Source organism: Coturnix japonica, chromosome 3 (assembly GCF_054131305.1).
Source record: "Coturnix japonica strain WE chromosome 3, WE-NBRP24, whole genome shotgun sequence".
NCBI classification, from domain to species: domain Eukaryota; kingdom Metazoa; phylum Chordata; class Aves; order Galliformes; family Phasianidae; genus Coturnix; species Coturnix japonica.
In genome coordinates, this window is record NC_140665.1 from 77,740,127 (window position 1) to 77,756,259 (window position 16,133).

At 33.6% G+C, this 16,133-nt stretch overlaps 1 protein-coding gene across 50 annotated transcripts in view; it reads right to left on the bottom strand.

Moving 5' to 3' along the window:
- The window catches only part of RIMS1 (regulating synaptic membrane exocytosis 1), a 275,646-nt gene that overhangs the window by 82,481 nt on the left and 177,032 nt on the right, over nt 1-16,133 (bottom strand). For 15 of the 50 annotated variants that reach the window (XM_085543816.1, XM_085543807.1, XM_085543815.1 and 12 more), the window contains 2 exons: nt 13,499-13,561; nt 10,100-10,189 (listed from right to left, as the gene is read on the bottom strand). The exons of 2 other annotated variants lie outside the window; for them this stretch is intronic. In XM_085543816.1, coding sequence (XP_085399942.1) covers nt 10,100-10,189; nt 13,499-13,561 — 153 coding nt within the window. Of the gene's footprint in view, nt 1-869; nt 948-4,906; nt 4,991-10,099; nt 10,190-10,636; nt 10,751-11,171; nt 11,250-13,498; nt 13,562-16,133 lie in introns of all 50 variants that reach the window. 33 more of the 50 variants (XM_032443344.2, XM_085543782.1, XM_085543771.1 and 30 more) reach the window with 7 other exon arrangements.

Here is a 16,133-nt window from a genome sequence, read left to right on the forward strand (position 1 = left end):
AAAATAACATATTTTTTATAAAAAAAATATCTTGGAATAAAAAAATTAGATCTCCTTTATCCCCAAACTGATTTCTCCAGATTTATTTTCTGGAGTATATTCCCATTAGCTACTTATGCCTTTGCCAGGTCAAACATGAGGTAGATATGCAAGGAAGCACACATGAAAAATATATAGCTTTAATTAAAATCTAAGGGGACTGAAGTATTTGAACATATGGTTAGATCCACAGAAGGGAGCAGGATCTCCCAAACTATGTCACACGCTTTACTTTCTGTTTGGTTTATTAGAAGGTTTGTTTTCCCCTTACTCCATTATGTCACTCATTGATACTGTGGCATTAAGTACAATGGAGAAGAAGAGGATATAGTGACTACTCTTTGCAGTCTGAAAAAGCAGAAAATGTAATATACAGTGCCAGTGAACTGAAGACTTATTTCTCTGCTCTATGTGCTGTTACTGTGAGCAGCAGGTGTTAAAAGTATGGTTAAGACCACAGTTTTCTCTGTTTCTTTCCTCTTGCTGAGATGATGCTGTGTGCATTCCGTACAGCTCAACAGCACACTACAGCACTTGCAGTCCTATGTGGACACTGCAGGCAGGTGTCCTTTCATGCCCATATAAAATGTACAAGGAGTGTGTAGGGGATAAAAAAGATGTTTAGGCCATATTTCAATTTACAATGTACTTTATAGGGAATTAAATATTATCTATGAACAATACACGCATACCATGTACTTCTACACAAAAAGAGAAAAAAACCCTAACTATTTAAAAGTTTTATGCAGAGCATATGAAGATACTCGTAGCGTGTAACTATAGGCAATACCTCATTTACTTGGAACTATGATTTGAGTAAATAAGGATACCTCTGTGCTGCTCCAGGTTTAGCACTTAGGTGGTCTACACTGTCCTGTTTTGGAATGCAAGACTCCAGCGTCCTTGTTCTTCACAAAATTTGGAAACATGGATGTAAATTTGGACAGAATGAGCAGAAACAGAGAGATGGTCACATGCAGTGAAGGTGAAGACATGCAATCACATATATAAACCAAAAGCATTAAGGCACAATCTGCTGTGTAAGTCTTATTTCTCACTCCCCCTTCTGTTGACTTAGTCCATACACTTTAAAAGAATATTAAAATTTTGATATATTAATAAAAAACTAAGATGCAAAAAAGATGAAAGCCACAATAAATTTTAAACAAATTCTTCATGCTCTACACAACAAACAGCAGCACTGTAACTTAGCAGTTGTCATTATCCTTCCTAAGAAGAAAGTGACAGTATGGTTCATTAATCTAATGTTTAAACCTATGTACAAATCTTTCCCCTAGGAAAAAATGATATTCTACCATTATACTGAGAAACTTTCCAATTTTCCTGAAAATAGAAGCAAATTTTATACATTTTAATGTTTCATTACCAACAGTTCTGCTAAGGTTATAATTAACAGTAACAGTTCAGTAGTAAAGGCAGAATAACTTAGCAATTTAAAATAAAATTCAAACTGTGTATAGGAGATTTTTTAAATTTCTGTACTAGTTTCATTTCTTTTTAAGTCATTAAGAACATCAAAATTTGTTCATAGCTTTCAGTTTGGGATAGATATTATTAGCTCCTTGGTTTATTGTTAGCTTGCAATGGAACAAATCACACAAAATATTTTCTTTTTCTCGATAAGATGTATTAATGTAAGACTTTTTTAAAATATCATTGTTAGCTCTTAGAAAGTGAACAACAAAATTTGCAGGGTATTAATATCCTACAGTACATATTAAATCTGCATCCATACTTTCAGTGTAGTGAGCAAATGCTAAAATTTCTCCTAAAGTCCTAAATGCAATAAATTTCATACCAAACCAGTAAGTCATTACATACACAGACAAGAACAATATATATTATTATGATTACAGACAAGCTATTTACAGTTCATGTACAAGACACATGCTTCAAGTTGCTTATTACTATTAAGTATAACATAATCCACAGAGATAAATGAAATAATGTTGCTATTGAAACTAAAAATGACCATTCCAAAAGTGACAAAAAAGCATTTGTAGTTTTAAAAAAGGCCTTAAGACATCAATAATGTCACATTCAATACTTCTTGATTTTTCCTGAGATTTCTGAAATGCTGGATCTACACATTATGTAAACAGGGAAGTCACTACTCTTAAGATTTGACAGCTCCTCACTCATTCCTAGCACTTCAGTTCATGTCTTTCTAAACTGTCTCCCTGATTCAAGTTGTACAGTACTGATGAAAGAATGGGAAAGAATCATTCCAGCCAAATGAGCCTGCCATTGACAGTACGTGGCATACCTCAAGTTCACATGGCTGTACTAGAAGCACCACTGTGCTCAGCAGCTGCTTCAAGATGGCACTTAGGCAAGAACATTACACATGCATGACTGCTAAAAGCAACTTGTCATGAACTGAAAGTATCCAATATTTTTCAAATACATATTTTATCTAGTCTTGATTACACGCAGAATTTATACCAAGACATCTCAAAAGGAACAGTCTAAGTTAAATGCCTACCTATCATTAAGTGTTTGCTTTCCATTCTTCTTGTTTCTTGCACTACTTAGGCTTTCACAGTTTCACAGTTCACCAGTTACCAAAAAGTCTTTCACTTCAGAGAAAATTTCTCATTCTAATTTCTAATATATATATATATATATAAAAAGCAAACAACACCTCCCAAAAATAAAGCAGCCAAATAGAACCCCAAAATTATTCTTCAAAATGTCAAGAAAACCCCAATACTAACCAAACACTTATTAATTCTTAACATTGAAATAAAGTGTAACACATCTTCATCTTTTCAAGGTTTATCAAGGAGTCATTTTTTCCAATATGGAAAGTGACTTCCAGAACAACAATAACCTTGCCAAGACATTTACTAAAATGTATATTATGAATAATTATCAATAAATACCATGCTACAAACACTGAATTGGAATGATCAAAATTGGATATCATGTGTAAGTCCTATGTTTAAGAAATATACTCAGGAATAGATCTTAATTGCATTTTATATGCAAAAAGGACCAATTTGTAAGAATTCTGGAATATACTCAAGTAAAGTGTAAGATGGCATCTGTCGGAGTCAGTTAACCTGTGGAAACGTGATCTGAAAGTGGTGAAAAGTAACTGTTAGTTATCCCTGTTGATTAACAGATACTCAATACACTACACCCATAGTATCATCTGTTAATTTAATAAAAAAACACCTTAAAACAACAAAAAAATGTCAGAATTGAACAGTCCTGGCCAACTGGCAAATAAAGGTAAGAAAATAATCAAAATGAATGTAAATTTAAAGAATAGAAAATTTCAACAAACAAAGATAAAGCATTCCATGCTGATATTCTACGCACTGGGTGGGCACTGACTACACTAAGAAGTGAGACTGCAGATCTCTAATTCAAAATAATTCCCCCCAAAGATTCTATGTGCTGCAATTCATTTATTCAGAGTTATTAGATAATTTCAATCTTTGATACATTCAGAAAAATTTGGCTGATATCAGAAGGCTTGAACTCTGCATTAAGAATGGCAGCATTTATATGAGAACCCAATTGCATTGATATGTACTTTAATTCTAATCATTTTAATGACAATGTTATCATCAGTTCTGACCCACAGCTTAAAAAAATTTGGAAGAAGAAATACTTCTAAAATGTCTAAAATATATAAAGTACATTTGCAAATGGTTACTAAGTGTCCCACTAAAGAGCTCAGAATCAACTTTGGTAAAAAACTGAGAAATGCTGTATCTGAATGGCCAGTTTTGAAATAATGTTTCACAACTTAAGTTTTATAATTTATAATGCTGTCTTACTCTAGTAAAACAAGAAATGTTATCCAAAGACAGTTAGAGGTTTCGCTCTCTAGTTTGTATTGGTTGAATACAACCAGTATCAAGCAAACAAGAGAAATTAGAGTACAAATGTAACTACTGGAAGTATTCTTGAATAGAAGGCAACCACTGGCACTCAGAGTAACTGGAAAAGTTTCATCATCAACCTGTCTTACAGTTTCAAGAGCAGATTTGTAAGAGTGTACACAAGCATGGATTATTTACATTTGTATTCTATCATTTACTGTAACACAAACATTTTGAATTTAAGTGTCAGATTAATTGGGGGGGGGGGAAAGAAAAAAGAAAAAAAGAAAGAAAAACACTGCCAAAGCAATGAAACAGCAGAACTGACCTGAGTAGAAAGTCCATGATCAGAAAAAAATACTGTGCTTCTATTCATTATAGTTCACATTCAGTGTAAAAATGTATTTGAAGCACTGGCACCTTTAACAAAACCTACCTTCTTAGGAAAACCTGCTCCATGATGAACATCCTTATTTGGGACAGAGTTTAAGAGCACTGCCAATTTCTACATACATCAATCAGCAAGTGATACCAAGACTTCCAATAAATCATGGATTATTTTTAATTATTATTATTTTTTTTAATAGGAACACTTTGTTCAAAGAAAAAAAGTAAGAAAAAAACACAAAGGACAATAAAATTAAACACCTAAACAAAAACAGGCTCTACAACAGGTATTTATCATATTATAAAGCACCACCACCATTTACAGAAGGAGGTAAGAAGAAACTGAAGAACATTAACAGATGATGTTCCGTTTTATTAGACAACTGATTAAATGGCTTGAAACTGTTCAGGCAAACAGAAAATTTGTAAAGGTGTTAATTCTAGGTGCTTTATAACAGTTCGATAAAATGTAGAGATGATATCTAAAGCTGCTATTTTATTTTGGGCTTCTGGAGTTTAAAGGCCTGTCTCTACAAACATGCATACTTTCCAGTTTCAGAATTCTCCTCTAAGAGTGCAAGATGCAGTAAACCACCTTTCAGCTGGGAGGAGTTGCCTAGTACCTGTCATCCTCCGGAGATGCATGCTGGATATGAATCCTGGGACTAGTAGGTCGTCTCCTCTCTAGGGAGGGGGACCATCTACCCCTGTTTGCCCGTTCAACAAAATAGGAAAAAAACAGGACATTTAGTCTGTGATAAAATTAAATATATGGGACTCAGGACTGGAAAAATACCCCACAAAGTAGTAGAAGTATATATCACAATATAGATATATACGTGTATATATATATATATATATATATATATTTTTTTTTCTAATTTCCAGGTATATTATGTCTGCTCACTGCAGAATTATTTCAGATGAGACTGTGGATGTGCTTCCAAAAGATCAGAACTTCATCATATTAATTTAGGTTTTTCACACAGCCTACCATACATTTTAAAATATTCTCCAAAGCTAGACTATTTAAAAGCCTATCATTCACACAGAAAGTTGTAATTCAAAAATAGAACAGTTTTCAAAAGAGTGTATGATATAATTTTCTATTGACCACCAGCTGCCATATTGGTAAACTAATCACTCCTTACTCTTTGCACTGAAAAAAATGCATCCTCAGTAAATATATAGGAGTATGAATTATAAGAAAAATCCGAAGGCATATAGTGACCCTTTTCTGCAACACAGCGAGAGTCATCTTCTGCTCCATTCATCAGCCTATAGAGATCTCTTGCTTTGACTGCAATTGACATGCTTACTAATAAAAAGCTCAGTACATTAGAAGAGCTATGCTTCCGAGTAAAATATCACAAAACTGGTATGACCATGACCATCACAAGCATTTGTTTCTTCATATTCTGTTCCCTTTGACTTGTTCCTAGCAGCAGCAGATACTCTTGGTGTGTCAAGGACTCTCACAGCAGAGAAGCGATACATAAACTGGAGCTCTTGTTTCTGAGACAGTGTGGCAGCATTGCTTACTCCCCAATAAAGTTCTGTTGCAGAACCAGTAAAGTTAACAGATGAAAATAACAGCTTCATACAGGTACATTTCTTATTTAGGTAACTTCAAAGTACCAGAGCAAATACTAATTTACAGTTAATTTAATAAATCTAATGATACTTTATTGTGTACACTAGTGTCTTAATGTGACTTTTCTGTTAAAAAATTTCATTTAGTTTACAACAGTGCACAGTATACTATAGACTGACATTGCTTTTGTTTTTGGTGATACTTTGTGGTTCTAAAAGCATGCATGTAACAATATAGAAAATCAAAATCAACTGATTAATTTACAAAAGCAGCAAGGTGTTCAACTAAATGCTGCACAGCTGTGCAGTTGTCACTTTCTGAGGCATTCTTCCAGTCCGTGTAATAAGGAAAAGGGTTTGATTTATGCAACATGCAAATAACAGAAGTTTCAAGGAGATTAGCATCACTTGAACATATAGGTAGTTCTGCTGGAATTCTCAAGAGGAAACAGGTTATTAGCAGTTAGTTTCTTTTTCTCTCCAAAGCAGGAGTCAAAGAAAATGTTAATGCATCAGTGCACTCAAAGCCCTTAATATGCTGATATCCACTGTAAGTATCAAATAGAGTTTGATAGAATTAACTAGGGCATGCAGGATGATCTTTGAGATCATGCTCCTTCTCCAAGTTTTAATGACTGCGAGCCACAGTAAAAAGCAGACAAACATGCAATAACCCATTCCTTTATCTGTTTGAAAATAACCAAAACCACAATGCATTACATACCTAATGCAAGCAGTTATTTTACTCTACAGATTTTTAAATATAAATAATGACATTCAACATTGCTGTTAAATGCAAGCATGCAGTATGAACACCAAATGCGTCAGATTTACTAAAACAAAAAATAGAAAATTTACGATGAAGTCAGATCAAGTCTTAAATGGATCAAATGGTTCTCCAACCCTTCTGTTATCTACTTACGAGTTTAGCTTTGTATCTTGTTTGAGCAGTAATGATCAACTGACATTAAAAACACTGGGGATCTTTGAATCATATTAATTCCTACTTCACCTCACGATCAAGCCCAGCAGTGCTGCACTGCATTATACAGATAGGCAGACTCTGTTCTACATGAAATCATTACCTTGTTGTATTACTCAGTTTCACTTGCTCAGAATTCCACTACCTAAACCTTTGAGGACCAAAGTGCACAAGTGTTATCACTCTGTAAAATTAATTTTGTGCTACTGTTGTTACACCGAATAGTTTCTTGGGACACAAGAAATTTAGACAAACAATCAGCCGTACTTGATATTAATAAGTATCTGTCACTGGCTACAATCTTAAATATCACCAGATCATCTGGGGAAGAGGCTATAATGATGAGAAATCACAGGCAAACTGATTCAGGACATGTAAATCCCATGCCTGTGTGCTTTCTTGATTTGAGGGTGATGATAGCGCACAAATATCTCTGTTTTAGGACACGATACACAGAAGCAGAAATTTTGAGACACGGTGATGACAATGAAAAATCTTATAGTAGCAGCAAGAACTGCTTTTATGGGTTTAGAAGGTACTATTACTAACTTATAAACTAATATATGTCTTGTAGGTAAACGTGAACATTGACAAGATAATTATTTTGACCAAAAACACTAGGATTTTTTTTCCCTATTTTTTCCCAGTGAAGATGTAATGCCATATTTATCTTTACATTTTGACGATAAAATTATTTTTAAAATAAAAATTACAAATCCATTCTGTGAATTAAAATAAGATAATGCCACAAACACAACTAGAAGTGCCTTCAACACAGTCCCTACACAAATGATAAAAAAGGAAGTTGTGTTTTAGAGACTGGACTTCACAAAACCCTTGTGTTTCTCTTTGCTAGAAGCAGGATCAAATACACCTGACAGAGAGTTATCCCATTTCTTATCAGAGAGTATTCAGTAACAAAGCCTAGAAAAGCTATTCCATATTGTCTAGTGGAGTGTTTTATTATACGTGCTTTCAAAAAGATTTTTTCCTAATGTTTGGAACTGTTCTAACATTTCCCAGAGTTGTGAACCTGTAAGATAGATGAGCATACCATACTGTAATTTTAGTGCCTTACTCTTGTCTTGCTCAGCACAGACAAAAATGCTTTATATCTTCCTTGAACTTAATAATGTGTTCTTCAAACTAAGGACTCCTCTCATGTAACTGATAAGTAACTTCATGCTAAAGAATAAGTGGAGACGTTTCATAGTGGAGTATGAAATCACTTAAACTGAGTTTTATGATTTATAAGATTAAATTAAAGATATTTTAGATACTAAATACAGCACGTTCCTGTAAAAACTGGGCTGCATTAGGAAAAAATGAGTATATCTATGTCTAGATAAAAAAAGAATCCCTGATGACAATGCTCTGACGGAGCCACACACATCATCATTTGCAACAAAACCATCATGGAAATATTCAACCTGAATTTCATTTAAAAAAAAAAAAAAAAAAAAGAAGAAGAAGAAGAAAAAGAAGAAGAAGAAAAGAAAAGAAAAGAAAAAAGAAAAAAAGAGCTTATCTTCACTCCTATAAAGGATGCCATGCCAAAAGCAAATTTTAGTCAGCCTCGGGGATTTATAAAGTGAAGACATAAAATTCTTGACAGTTTTTCTAGATCTGGACCAGAGGCAAACTGGCAAAAACTATTGGCAGTAGTGGCCATTACAAGAAATGAAACACCTCTCTTTATGAGCAGCACATGTTCAAAGCTGCAGATTCTATTCACTGTCTTGTGGAGAGATGTTGCTGAAGATGAGTCTAAGGACACAGCAGACCTAATTAATGACAGTAACAAATAAAGTTTTAAGGACAGTATTTTAACTAGATATTTTACCATTGCCAGATGCTGTTTCACTGAATATTCAGCTTGATGTCTGGCATGCTGAAATGAAACTACAAAATGTACGCTACCTATACCCATACATTATTGAATTAAATAGCTGCTTACACATTAATAATACAGCTGTATATATATACACACATAGTGATATGATGCTACAATTTTATTTTTTTTTCTAAAAGGTCTAGAGTGCTATCCTGTGTTTTAGTGGGGATGGCCTTATTTCTTTTTTGTAATTTTATTTCTAGTAGATCTACTTGAAATGTTCCAGCAGGGCATGAGTCAGGTCTCTGCAAGAGCACAGCTTGAGAACAGCAAAGTTGCAGTAGAAGGCTATGGAGGAGGAAAAGGAAAATTCTCCATGCATGAAAAAAAAAACCAAGAGAAATCTTTTCTCAAAGAAAAAACATTAAGTTCTTACTGCTTTTCTTCACAGTTACTCTCGCAAAATAATAAATTGATGCTACAGTTTCCCTAATTATATCGTAAATTCACTGAGAAAGCAACTTGATATTAACTGACATACTAGTTTTCACTGAACTGATGCAATTATTCCATAGTAGATGGGAGTGTACTATAGTCTTAATTGAAGCTAAAACCTCACCCTAAAACGGTGTAAATATCAACCAAGACTAGAAGGTGCTCAAAAATTCCTTTGTGGAACAATCCCATCGGTCAAGCACATCAATTATATTTAGTTCATCTAGGATTTTGAACCAAGACATTCTATTAAAGGTTCAGAAAACATCCAAGAAATAGCTATGTAATTTAAGTGATATAATAGTCTTTCATGCAAATTGCAAACTTGATTTCTTAAGCCTTAAGTGAGCCTTAAAATTATAGTCACAGAGTTAAAAACAAAACCTTACTGCAGTGACTTGCCTTGTAATTGCAAAAGCAGATGCAATAGATCAGATTAAAGAAGCAATGAGGTTTGGCTGGGTGTCCTATAGAAAATATGTGGCTTCAAAACCTATGGTTCTGGATTAAAATGTGAGAGCTTTGTTGTATAATTTATAAATTATGTCGCTGTCTCATTAGCGGTCCACAAAGCAGGCAGGAAATAAATGTAATAGTTTTTAGCAAATGGCGATGAAGATTAACAATCAAGTGGTACTTGTCAAAATGCTCAACACTGTAATGCTATTATCAGCATACTGAGGACTTTTGCAAACAATGACATCAGCTTGAACTGAAACAAAGAAGCCAGAAGCAGTTATAAACTCCAAGACACAATTTACATGACATACATGAATACAGGAGCAAAAATGTCTACAAATACCAAAACAGACATGAATGTACAGGAATGTAGAGTACTCATATAAAGAAAAACAAAATGTAGAAAGACCACCAGCACAGATGACAAGAAATTTATAAGTTTTTATTTTATACCTTTCTCGTTCTGGTGAATGCAAACTAGTATCTGGTCTCAAGCAGTTGGTACTAGCACTCCTAGCCCTGTCAAGGGAGGGCTGTAGTTCACTAGTGCCAGTGCATTGCATCCAATGGTAGAAGAGAAAGAAAAAGAAAACAAAGAAAGGAATACAATGTTAGATATTAACTCATAAAATAATGTTCTTTTTACAGAAAATGTAAAATCACAATGATTTAATTAAGGAAAACAAAAAAGAGCTGACTGGATGACAGAGCCAAGTTTTGTTTAGAAAATAAAATCAAATAAAAGACTGCCAAAATATTCCTGCTAAGACTGTTGAAATGTTTGAAACAGAGGGAGACAGAATATCCACTGGCAAAAGAGTGGAATGAGAAATACCAAACAATACATGTAAATCCTTATTAATAGCAGTAAGTCTTAAGTCAACATAAAAGGATGTGATACGCTATATATGACTTTACAATGAAGCTCATTAATTCTGTAAATCCATCTTGGATACAAACAGGAGAGGGGATTGATCCTTAGTTTCTTACCTAACCAGCAGATCATCTCCAAATTTCGGAATTCGTGAATTAAGGCAATCACGAAGGAGAGAAATATCCTGTCTAACCACTGATTTGGTCTTAGCACATGCAGGAAGAGTTGAGCTTTGTAAATTAAGATAATTTAAACAAAATAAAAATAAATTTGATATGTAAGCAAAATCACACACAAACAAAGGAACACAAAAAAGACAAAGCATGCAACATATAATGTTGACAGTGAAGAAAAATTGTGCATAATATAAAGTGTTTGTCTTTTATATGTAGGGGTAATTTAGAGCTCATGAAGTTATTTTAGGAAGAAGTCCTTTAAGTCATGTTTATCTAAAGAATGCAAAACACTGTTCTTTCTTTTTTTTTTTAATTTTTTTTTAATATATATAAATATATGTATTTATACATACATACATATATACATATATATATATATATATATATATATATATATACATATATATATTTGGGAAGAATATTTCATCTCTAAGAAGTCATTAACTACTTCAAGGGGATTCTAAATACTTCTTACCTGTATAGGTTCCAATGAATACCATTTTCTAGTAAAGGCATCTTGGGTGGTAATGTTTTATAGTGCCTAACAGAACTTCTTGAAATTGAAAAAAGAAAAGAGGACAACACAAAAACATGCCAGAAACAAAAAGACAGGTAAAAGTAAAGCAAGATTGACCAGAACTTAAAATAAACATGCAATATTCTACAATATGTAATATCTGCATAAGGAGATTTATTAATGTATATTTTTCTTAATTCACCTTCTGTTATAGCTACCTGGGGGACAATCTTTTTAATTTACATTCTTGTTATTACAGCCCATGAATTCACGACAATACTAGTATAGCTCTGACACTGTTCTTGTAATGAAAGTAATCTACATTCCTACTGCTGAATTTCTTAATTAAAATATACAAGCTCTTGTAAAGGATTAGGTTGCTATTTATTTGTCTTAGTAAAGCTTTATTTAGACCTACTGAGTCTTCAATTGAGACATGCTTCCAAAGCTAAGCACGAACAGCTTGCTAAAACAGTGATAAGTAGTACCACAAATACAGTTATAGATGTACTTGCATCTGGCATTTCCGAACGTTGAATTTTTTTGGAAGTGGTATATCAGCTTCAAAACCTAATTAAATATTCTTTATGATCATACCCTAATTAAGGGACATTTAGATATTGTGTTGAGGGACATGGATTACCAAAAAGTATGGGTGATAGGCGGACGGTTGGACTGGATGATCTCATAGGTCTTTTCCAACCTTGGTGATTCAAGGATTCCACAACAAACCCTGACACTGTATTTCAGACCATCCCATAATTATATTTCTTTCATCTAATACACATCCTTTAAGGCTTCTTTCTCAAATTAAGCTGAAGCTATTTCAACAATTTAATCTTTATTGAGCAAGCTGCCAAGAAAATAAGACTAATTCCTTATGGTGCTGTTTTTAACATGCATAAATGTCAGGTCACTATGAATGAGAAAGGAGGAAAGATGAAAACCAGTTTGCAGATGTTGGTTTTTTTTTTCCTTGAAAGGATTTTTCTCACTATTAGCCACTATTATCACTTTTAGCCAAAACCAGTATAGGTTTCAGAGTTACATTTAAAGGTCAATCTATGTTGCCTCTATGCTCACGTTCAATATATTAATAAAAACAACATTTTGTTTTATCATTTAAGATCAGTGTAACTATTACTTTTGTTTGTTACTTTAGTAGGTTGCTACTTATATTCATTACTTCAGTAATTTGGGATAACTTGTTCCTTTTTTTGATTATAAACTGGAGAGAGACCAACTTCTCATATGGTCTGATATGACAAGGAAAAATGGTTTGAAACTAAAAAAGTGGAGAATTATATTAGATACCATGGGGATTTTTTGGTTTCTACTTAGAGGGTGATGAGGTGCTGCCACAGCGTGCCCAGAGAGCTGTGGTTGTCCCGTCCCTGGTGTTCAAGGTCAGGCTGGATGGGGGCCCTGGGCAACTGATCTGGTGCCTATAGGAGGGGGTTGGAACTGATGAGCTTTAAAGCCCCCTTCCAACCCAAGCCATTCTATGATTATAAGAAAATAAAAGCCAAAATTAGAACAAGGAAAAACACAAGGGCTTCACTCTCTGAATTCAGAGTTCCTCTGATCTACTGATCCATGTAGATACCCATGCACAATTTTTAGCTGGTTAGCTACCAAATGCACTGATGCACTTTAGTTATGTTTAGAGCTGGGAACAGTTGAGAAAGAGAGGTCCAAGCCCTGGGATAATATATTTTTTAAGACTGAAGGTGAACACCACCTGAAAAATTTAAGCCTGGATCAAATTATTAGCACAACTGAAAAGGAAAAACAGAAGTATTATGAATTTCCTAAAATCTGGGGTTGTGAGAAGGATGCCTTTAAATCATGCCCTCTTTCATCCCTATGCTTTTCTCTTCAAACGTCCAAAGTCAGCATGAGATTAGGTGTCAAAAAGAGTAAAGTTTGTTGGGTTTAATACACACATATAAAATGGAAATAAAGGAAAACGTAAAAATGTCTGAAACTGTAACAAAACTGCCATGCACTGGTGATCAGGACTACTGTGACTAGACAGATAATCTACCACAAAGAAACAAAGAAAGAAAGAAAGAAACAAAAACCTGCAAAATGAGGAATTCTTTAGCTGCTTTAACCCTTACAACTGATGTTCACAAACACATACATACAAGCATTTTGAGCTGATTTAAAACAAAAAACAAAGAATAACTGACATCTGAATCACAGTGTACTGTGAAGGTCCGTACTTACTGGATGCTGAGCACACACAACTAACCAGAGGTGTACCAGATTCCTGTATTTACCTGATGGTATGTAGGCACTCTGCACTTCTTCCTCGTTTTGCTCTGGGCAGCATAAGAAGCTCACTGCACAGACAGGATGGGTGGTGAGTGAAACAGATATAATTATGAAGCATTAGATGACATGGATTATGCCAATGAAAAGCAAATGAAAACAAAAACAAAAACAAAAAAAAACAACCAAGAAACTTCCACCCAAATACACAGCCTGCTAATGTTCAAACCCACATTGCACTGCTCAAAGAATGTGAGCAAAAAAAATGCCTGCAATAACTACATTTTCAATCAAATCCTTCCACCTGGTTTTATGAGGTTTCTCCGTTCAAATTCCTTACCGATTCAGAGTTCTCCATGACAAAAGCTGTCTCCATAAATCATTTATATTTCTCTAATAACCTCCTTTTTATACATCAAAGAACCACAAAGAAATATTTTAGAAAAAAAAGAAAGGTGACTGTTTTTCTCTAAGCCACAAAAGAATACAAGAAAAAAGGAGGGAGAGTTTGTTACTTCAGTGCAATCCAATTTATGGGAAGAGTAAACCCTTTTTGTCCTACTGGGAAAAAGAAAAATATGTGTTAACTGGAAATTCGTCTGGACAAATAGAACTTCTGACTGAAAGCTCTTTATTATGCAATGTAAACCTAACAAAACAAAACAAATTGCTAATCAGTCATAAGATTTTTTGTTTCTTATTGTTTCCAATTCAAAATATCAGCCAACTAATCTATTATTCGTTTAATGCTACTGAACATGTTATCACCAGAAAGATGGTAAAATTAATACATAATTATGCCTATGGTAAGTGTGATTATGGTATGAAAAATCCCTTGACTTAATCCTGTAGTTTTATGCACTTCAATATGATCAAAAAGACGAAGTCCCAACATTCCACAAACTATTGTAAATATGAAAGTAAAGCTAAACTTTATGGAAACATGCTATTTTAAAATAAGCAGGGAATCAAATGAAGCACTGCAGTGACAGAGAGAGAAAAGATTACAAAATAAATAAAGTAGTAGCTGTTCAATGTCTTTTATGCTTCATACCATCATAAAATGATTAATTTATTTGATGCACCATATTTCTCTACTGATCTGAAACAGGAAGACTAAAATAACAGCTTCTGAGTCAGAGGTGAGATTTAAGTTTGTATCTGGAATCACTAGCCTGAATTAGATGCAATAAAAAGTATTATAGGTGAACCAAAGTGTTTTTTCTTTTAAAGAAAAACTTCTACTTCTTATCTTAGAGCACTAACAGCGTTTACACGCAAATTTCCAAATCCATGTGTATTAGGAAAAGAATACAATTTTCTGCAGCTACTTTGAGATTTTTTTGCAAGAACTAAGGAAATTAGCATAAAAACACTATAATCACGAAATGTTATGCAGTGCTTAATGTTCAGATACAGGAATCCTTCTGAGAAAAAGGATAAAATCTGAAAAAGAGTAGTCGTGAAAGGTAATTTGATCATATTTATTCCACTTTTGCTAAGCCAATGGATATCTACTGAAATGCACCCATGGCAAAATATAACATTTCATCCAGAAAAGGAGTACAATACAGCAAATCCACCACAAAAAACCTGAAATGAAAAACAAAACAAAACCAAAAGCAAACAACAAAGCAAAAGAATCCATAACAGTAAATTATTTACAATGTAAGATGGTACTGGAAGTTCTACACTAAGCTGAAGTTGCTTTGGAGACATTTAAATTAAAGATTATTATTTTGAAGTAAGAACTTCCTTATGGGAATATTCAAGAACTATATTATTTAGGAATAAAACAAAAACTGAAATGGGGTACCTCCTTGAGAATCAGATGATGATTCTAAATTGAGAGGAAAGTATATTGCTTAGTTGGATTTCCTAATATAAAGTTTTCCTAAACATACATATATGTCATATATACACATACATATACAAATATTTATACACACATATACACATGTGTATATACATTAAAAAAAAGGTAAAGTGAACTGACCAGTCCTGCTGGGAGTGTATCATACTAGTTGCTTTTCTAAGAGCCTATTATAGATATTTTTACAGAGGTTCATTAAAAATATTAAATATTAATTTGAGACCATGAAGAGCACTGAGAAAATGATCAAAACCAATTAGCAACTTCAATTATCAGAAAGATACTCACTTTTCAAATGAAGTTTATGTTTGGTATCTACAAGAATATACTTGTTTAGATGATGGGTTCAGTAAATGAATATTACTTGCAATTAATGTTGATACTAAGACATTGTACTGGTACTAATACTGAATATTTACTTTTCTGTATACTGAGATGTGAAAGATCCTATCAACAATGAGACTGTTGGCAACAATATAAAAATCACTGACAAGAGTCTGATCCACTCTGTGATTCTACTCCTATTCATGAAAAAGATAGCAAAGCCTGCAAGAGTTAAACAGTTTCAACAACTGAAGACATCTGGGGAAAAGAAAATGGAAAAAAAATGAAAACGAGACCAGCATGCACCAGATTGTTCCGTGAGGAAAGAAAGTTCAGGGAACCTCTGATTAAATCCCACAAATCCTGGAAGTCACATATATCCTTTATGTCTGATTTTTTAAATTTCTGAAAAGCATCTTCCAAACGCAGAGAACTGAAGACTATTT